The following is a 7,931-nucleotide window of genomic DNA, read 5'->3' as shown; positions in this document are numbered from 1 at the left end:
TATGCTTGAGATATATATTTCCTTCTAACAAATATAGTGATATTTTTTATGACATGTTAAAATTTTGATAGATATATAAATACAGAAAAATTATGTGGTATGTATGTAAATGCTCTAAACATGTTGGAACTGGTCTTGTTTGGGCCAAATCAACTTGTTGTAGCCTCAAAAGTTGCCGACGAGCTTCATTTTAGGTATCAGCCGGAACCTTGGTCGCCTGAAGTTCAGCGCGGTAATCGCCCTCTTCTAGTTTTTTACTTGGTTCGGTTCCGTTCTCTTAGAAACAGATCCAGGTGTCTGATTCAGTTAGGTTTCTGATATTTTTGGAAATCCATCTGCAGCTCTGGAACAAACCAATTAAGTAAGGCCAAGGATCACGCAGCAGTCCAGATTAACATTGGTCATTTTGACGAGCACGGAGTTTGTGCTAGGACCTTTTCCACTTCCGCGCTTTCTGTATTCATCCGAGCTCAGGTTGGTGAACTTCCTTTTAATTGCTCTTTAATTCGCTTTTAACTGAACTGCTGTTTATAACTTCTTGCTGCTGTCAATTCTTTATTGTGGTCTAGGTCTTTGTTAGTTGTAATTGTAATTTTACTATTTTTTGGTGCATTTAATTCATATTGAACTTTTAGGGCATTTATGCGGCCTTAGGCTTTTGAAATCTAATGGTGCTCTGTAGTTTGGATGTTCCTTTTCATATCTACCCTTAATAAATGCATTTGGCCAATTTATTGCTGAAAAAATACGTCTGCCCATTTTATTGTGAGAAACGGGGCCTAAATGCATATGAGATATTGTTCTTTGAATTCTTTCAATTAATTTCTTAGGTAAAGTTGAAGGCCATTTGATTTAAATTTATTTGTTCTTACACTGATTGAATTTCAGTTAATTATAAGCAGTTTTATTTTATTAGGGCATTTACATACCTGCCCCAAAATTCTTGTATTTGAATATTTATCACCTAAACCTTCACATTTACATGCATACGTCTACAATCTTTAATATGACCTAAAAAATATTATCGTTACTAACTTTTTAGAAGTGAAATGTACCTTTGCATGCATGGTGTTATGACACCAAGATGTTATAATTGTAAATATAAAATTTTGGGTGTTATGTAAATACATTAGAATAATATGGTATGTATGTAATTTTCCCTTTTTAATTTTGCAGTATTTACATACATATCACAAAGTTCTTATGTATTTATATATCTTACACTTAAATTGTCATTACTTGGTTTGGGGGGTTAGAATTATGAAGATGGAAATTGATGGTTAGACAAAAAAAAAATATAATAGTTTCATGTCATAATTGAATACAATCCAAAATACAAAAAAAAATAAAAATCATTTCATTTCATTAAATTTTAATTTACAACAATTTATTCATATTTAACTTATATATCTAACAAAACATAAAATCTGAAATGTAATACCTATCTATCTGAGCTTTTCGACGTTTGTACAAATACTCTATGATTTACTACCTTATAATAATTTTTTTGAAAATGTTTGCAGTTGAAGATGTGAGTTAAATCATTCAATGGGTAAAATATCTTTAATATTATAATTGTTCTTTTTAAAATATTTTTGTAAAATTCAACAGAGCTTTAAAAAAATTGTTAGCAGTAAAAAAAAAATTTCTATTTATTTTTATTCATTTATTATAATATCTATCAGTTGGAGTCGCCGTTTAAATGTGTACCAAAAATATAATTTTTTTTTCAAAATTTGCCATAAAGTTAAACATTCATTTTCATTTTCATTTAAATTTATGGTGCACGACTATATTGCATCCCCTGTCAGTATCATCAAGGAGTGACTCCTCATATGCATCTATAATCATATTTATTTATTTATTTTATTTAACATTTGAAAAATATAAACTTTGGTATATTGAAAGAAATTCTATGAGTAGTAAATAGAGTTATATTTGTCTTGCTAAATAAATAAAAGTATTGTAAAATAAAAATATTTTTTTTATCTGCATAGGTTTTGCTTTGTGTTTTTTAATCAATGTAGTCACTTAGGGTCCGTTTGAGACAACTTTCTGCATGATTTGCTTTTCAGACTACCACCACAATTTTGTTTGAGGTACTGTTTTTTTGTTGCTTTTAGGAATTGTCGTGGTAAAAAACTGTTTTTTTCAACTTGAGCTGTTAAAGTGTGGTATCTGTCAGAAAGCTGAGATCCGACTTTTCGAAAAAAAAATAAATTTGTAATAGCCAATGTAATTTTTTAAGATGTACTTTATTAGCAACAATTTCACAATTGTTGCTTCAAACAATTACAGCTGCCCCAAACAAACCCTTAGTTGAATCTTAATAACAATTTATATTGATTAATATTGATATACACTGAACACATTATTTGATTTTTTATTAAAATAATAGATAATTATTAATTTTAATAATTAGAAGTTAAATAATTACTTATTAATTTTGCTAGAAAGTTAAGCGTGTGTAGGAAGTGAATGACTGTCATGATTAACATACTCCTAAGAACTATTCTGACATCAATTGTTTTTTTTTTTTTTTTTTTTTTTTTTTTTTTTTTTGACTTCTAACAAGAGATCACACATAAATGTTTCAAGTGTGATTAACATACTCCTAAGTGCTATGTATGTAATTCTGAAAGTTCAGGCGTGAGATATGTAAATACATAAGAAATGTGTGCTTGGTATGTAAATTTCCCTTTATTAAATTAGTGTCTTAAAATCTTTATTGATGCCATGACAGCTGATAGTTATGTGCTAGAACTTTTGTCTGCCTTGACACTTTGATGACTGGCAGCTGATTTTCTTTCCAAATACATCTTCCTTGCTGTGGAAAGGGTTGGTTCCAGCACTGATTTGATGGCCCAGAGAGTGGAATTTGTTCAAGAAACCGATAAAAAAAGCCATCTTATGGATCTTCTTCTCACCCAAACAGCAAACGGTGTACAAGAGAAGGTGATTTCTCTTGATTTTATTTTACCGCTCAGCGTGCTATTGATTCTTACGGATAATTTATTTTCTAGTTTCATTTGCCCTTTGATAAGTTCTTTGTTGCTCATTCAAATTTTTATTTCATGTTTATTTTGGATTTTTCCTATATCTTATTATAACACTTTCTTAACTTTTTTACTTCTGCTTTAATTGCTGCAGAAAGCATTGACTCTAGTTTTTGTGGGGACAAAGAAAGTAGCTGATGCCTTGGAGCATTGGCTATGTGTGAAGGGATTTCCTGCGACTTCTATTCATGGCGATAGAACACAGCAAGTAAGATATATATTCCTGTTTTTGTTGTCGGACAACTACTTAGCAGATCGTTCAATTAAGTTGATGACATCTAAATTCCTTCATGTATTCTTTTATTCTTGTTTGGTGGGGTATTGATGATTCAACCCCCAAGTAGGAAATCTGTTTATCTGTGGCTGTTTTCTTGTGATTCTTTTTTGTCACTTAGGAGAGAAGGAGTTTGATACTTACGAGAAAAGGAATTTGATACGATTAAAGCCGGTTTTTCTATAGAAATTAGGGTAAATGAATATTTTATTGCAAGGACATCAAAGGCAAATGAATATTTTATTGTAAAAACATCAAACAACTCAACACAAGCGCATAAGATAAGAACCTACAAGTTGAGAGGTAGAAAACGTTTCCCAAACCCTAACCCTAAGACTCAAGACAACAATCTTCTATCTAACTTTAGCCCTAAACATATTAGCCGATTTATACTAAATAATAATAAATAATAAAAGACTAAATTGCTCTTAGGCATTGGCGTAAAAATACTTTCCTATCAAAAATACACTTGTCCTCAAGGTGGAAGAGAGAAAATTGTTACTGGATTCAGTCGTATGGCTCTCCACGTAACAAAACTCCTCTCCAAAAATTGCTCCCTCATTAGTTCTAGATGCGATCTTGTGCACATCCTTTTGTCGTATCCAAATCTTTTATTACCCCGACTTCAAGTAAATCTGGGAGAAAATTGTATCCCCAAACAACTCGTTCAATAACTCATCGATCATTGAGATCTCTGTCAACTCCCAATTATGTTTCTCTTCCATGTTATGCAACTCGATTAAGAATCTCAATCCCGCGTGTTGAATTGACCTCACCACAGTCTTGAGTGTTACCAAAAGTCTCGCACAAATTGGGGTTACCATCAAACACCACCATCTTGTCTCCCTCTTGAATACTCTGTAGTGTCAAAATCAAACCCTTACAAACTTTCTTTCTCTTCTCAACCTACCTCGTTCTCCTTATTAATCCCGAGTCACCTATTGCTCGGAAGGCTGCTACGATGACAGTCACTGGCGTAGTTGGTGTTCTAGCTTTATCCTTTGAGTTGATTTTCGCAAGCCCTGAATCACATGTCATTCTGTTTGACCTGCCACCACACATTCCAGACCTCCATGTTACTTCATTACCTCCAGGTGTTGCGGCTCAAATTCACTCCATATTCTTTCACTCAATCTCACCGACTTTAGTTCATTTCAGTCGTTTCGATGTCATGCTACTTTTTCCAAGTGTTGTCGCCCGAGTTCACTCTTAACTCATTCGCTCGATTCCGACCGCTTCCTTTTGTTCCAACCATTTGATTGTCATGCGATTCTTTCAAAGTGTTGTCTTGTATTTGCTCTCAATTCCTTCGCTTGATGTTGTGGCTTCAAATCCGCCTAAGGTAATGATGTTGCTCTAATGTCGCACAAATTTTTTAGATTATTTTTGCTCACGTCCGTTTTCGTGTCGTGGCTCGATCCTACGACGAGCGGCGTCACGTTTGCGTGAAACTCCATGAACTTGATCATTTTTTTTTTTCAAAACCATATATCTACCCTCTATGGGCGAGAACATCTGCTTTACGGTCGAGGAAAACTTCTTCATTTTAGATCTGATTTGGCTCAACTCTTTCTTTAATATCTTTTCTAAACCATCTTTTTTTTTTTTTTTTTTTTTTTTTTTGCAGCCATTATATCCTAGATGATTTTGGAACTCCTTTATGTCGTGTTCCCGTCGTTTAGCTTCCCAACCTTCTCATCGCAATCTTGTTTGATTCCTCAGCAATCTTGAGCGCGACTTTATTGTGATTTGAATTGCCATGATCCTGTGTGCGGTTCATTCATGTGCGCCGCAATCCCATCATTTGGCCTCCCAGCCTTCTCAAATTCTGATTGTATTGCCGCTCGATTCGGTCATGTCTGTTGGGACCTCGCCTGCTTCCTCAACTATCTCGATTGTGAATTTATTGCAATTTGAATCGCATCACGACGATGACCCAGGAGACTTGTATGTCGCGACCACATCATGAGCTCATTATGGAGGACATGTAGCGGGAAATATTCAAACTACAACGCAGACTCTTTTGAGGGGAAACAATCAAGAGAGCTCACCTGTAGCCACAACAATGATTTATCAGATTGATAGGAAAAAGTGGATTCCATCTACCAGGTAGCTTCTAGTGATGAAGAATGAACATTCGACGATTTGATATGAAATATCAATGCAAAAGCTAAGATTTTAGAGTGAAAATTGACTTGTCTTATTTTGATGATTGCATGGATCCGGACAAGTTCTTTGAGTGGTTTCAGACAATGAACCATGGCTTAAAATACAAGGGCGTCCCACCTAATAAAATTGTAAAACTAGCAGCCATCAAGTGAAGATGAGTGCATCTGTATAGCGGAAAATTTTGAAATAATTACACCAAAGGAAAAAATAAAATCAAAATCTTTTCCAAGATGAAGAGGGAAATATGATGGAAGTACCTACGAACCTATTACAGATATGACATATTCTTGAGCAAATAGTTCTCTTATTGAAGGAGTACACAGTTGAGTTTGAGCAGTTTATGTTGTAGTATTATCTAGTGGAGCTTGAGGGGAACACTATAGCTCGATATCTTGGATGATTGAAATCGTGAGTTGGCAATGTGGTTCAATTACAACTTTATTTGATATTACAAGATGTTCAGACTTTAACCCTGAAGGAGGAGGCAACACGACTATATTAGGTCCACACCACCCTTCAAACAAAGTTTAGACATCGATCCCAACTTACCTCAATGGAGGAAAAATTATTTCAGAGTGGAGACAAACTCTCAAATTCATCTCTGACAATAAGTGCTTCAAATGCCACGACTTTGGACACATTACATCTTATTATTCGAACGTAAGGGTGTTATCTTTCACTCTGAGTGCAATGGAAGAGACAGAGGGTGAAGACCTAGAGATGGAGAATGAAGATAATATTGGGTGCCTGGAGATGAGGGAAAGATGATAGTAATACAACAGGTCCTTCAGACTGATCCCTCGAGAAAGCAACAGTGATTCTGTCACAACATATTTTTGTATCGGATGCATCATTAAAGAAAAGGTGGGCAGTTTTATTATAAATGAAAGTGATTTTGAAAATGTGACATTTACACATGATAGATAAATTGAGTCTCACTATTTATAAATATTTTTAACCATATTATTTGTCATGATTGAAGAAAGAAAATAAAATCTCAATTGACAAGAGATTTTTTTGTGGAATTTTCTATGGGAGATAAGTTGCAGGATCGAGTTTGGTGTGATGTCGTACCTATAGATGTATGTCACATCTGATAGTAGTACATTTCATTATGTTCGCAAAAAACACTTACTTATATGGGATGAGAAGCACATCATGCTTTTGTCGTTTAAGAAGTCGGTCGTGAATGATAGATACTTCGACAGAGACATGAATATTTGTTCCTCGTGCCGCATTTCTATAGGCTATGAGAGAGGCATTAGCGAAACTAGCATTGGTGATTTTAGAAGACAATGTGCTATGGAAGAGACGTTATTTTAGGCATTGCGACCCCTCACTGGAGGAGTTTCATGATTCTCTGGCCTTTAGTTTACCCCCTAAATTGGCCATTTCTGATAGTACATGTCTTCACTCCAAATTGAAATGAGAAGTTTTTCTGCAGTTTTTGGAAGGCATAATGTAGTAAAGCTGAATTCGAAGTTCTAATTAAGTTCATTATTGTGCCTATCGTCAGACGGTTAGATAGGAGAGATGAACCACAACAGTGTAAATCTTCTTAGGTGCTTCGTGGGAAAAATATCTGACAATGGAATCCGGGTCCTTCCAAAGAAGAAAAAAGTTTCTCCTAGCTCCGCATCTATTTCACAATTCTGCCAGACTGCCATTGTGCAATCAACCATATGGCCCGAATTATTCTTTTTCTCAGCTCATTTCTTACATTTTTTTATTTATTTCTTTTTTTTTCCTATTTTTTATTTTTTATTTTTTATTTTCTTATTTCTAATTAGGTTATTTTCTATCAGAGAGTTATTTATATTTTATTATTTCTGATTTAAGAGGACATTTGACTTTTGTATTGAGTTTAAAGAATGGTTCTTTGTTTTATACTCTTCTGAATTGTTTTGCTCAAGTAATTTGTAGCTTCATTTTCGATTGCTGGGCCCCATTGAAATAAAGAAGGTTTTTTCTGATGCTATTAATTTTATTTTCAGCATCTGTCTTCTAATGCGAGTAAAATATAATTCAGTAGTAGTTTGTTGGATATAATGGCTATAGAAAGATGTTGCTGTGAAAATTTGCTGGATTGTGATTTTTTCAGTTTCAGGAGTAGTTTTCATTTTGTTCCTCTCGGGAAAAATGTCTCTTTAGTAAACTTGGGGCCTGATCAACAGCAACCTTAGTTTTCTCAAGTAGATTGTTTATGCAAGTAGATTATTATTTCCATGTTTTAATCTCTAAATTCTTCCTTTTTTCCCTTCTTTGTTTAATGCAGGAACTTGAGAATGCTCTCAGATCTTTCAAGACTGGCCAGACTCCAATTTTGGTGGCAACTGATGCTGCAGCAAGTGGGCTCGACATTCCGCATGCAGATCATGTAGTAAACTTCGACCTTCCTAACAACATTGATGACTAAGTGCGCCGGATCGGAA

General features: G+C 34.3%; 1 protein-coding gene across 3 annotated transcripts; it reads left to right on the top strand.

The window, feature by feature from the left end:
• Nucleotides 1–128: 128 nt before the first annotated feature.
• Nucleotides 129–7,925, top strand: LOC110023436 (DEAD-box ATP-dependent RNA helicase 37-like). 3 transcript variants are annotated; one of them, XM_020722857.1, is made up of 5 exons: nt 129–232; nt 342–474; nt 2,838–2,955; nt 3,151–3,264; nt 7,775–7,925. In XM_020722857.1, exons 3-5 carry the CDS (start codon nt 2,860–2,862, stop codon nt 7,913–7,915), a joined length of 351 nt encoding a protein of 116 aa, XP_020578516.1. In that variant the 5' UTR covers nt 129–232; nt 342–474; nt 2,838–2,859; the 3' UTR covers nt 7,916–7,925. The 3 variants fall into 3 exon arrangements, with proteins under 3 accessions (XP_020578516.1, XP_020578515.1, XP_020578514.1); XM_020722856.1 differs by having other exon boundaries at nt 2,798–2,955; XM_020722855.1 differs by having other exon boundaries at nt 2,744–2,955.
• The last annotated feature ends 6 nt before the right edge of the window (nt 7,926–7,931 follow it).

The sequence above is a fragment of the Phalaenopsis equestris genome, unplaced genomic scaffold, assembly GCF_001263595.1.
Source record: "Phalaenopsis equestris unplaced genomic scaffold, ASM126359v1 Scaffold000224, whole genome shotgun sequence".
NCBI lineage: Eukaryota > Viridiplantae > Streptophyta > Magnoliopsida > Asparagales > Orchidaceae > Phalaenopsis > Phalaenopsis equestris.
Note: the sequence above shows the minus strand (reverse complement) of the source record. Positions and strands in the feature narration are given on the sequence as shown.

Excerpts from the sequence above, each read along its gene's own strand:
- LOC110023436 (XM_020722857.1), top strand. The coding sequence starts at position 2,860 with ATGGCCCAGAGAGTGGAATTTGTTCAAGAAACCGATAAAAAAAGCCAT. Across the intron at positions 2,956-3,150 it reads CAAACGGTGTACAAGAGAAG|AAAGCATTGACTCTAGTTTT; the intron begins GTGATTTCTCTT and ends TAATTGCTGCAG. Across the intron at positions 3,265-7,774 it reads ATGGCGATAGAACACAGCAA|GAACTTGAGAATGCTCTCAG; the intron begins GTAAGATATATA and ends TGTTTAATGCAG.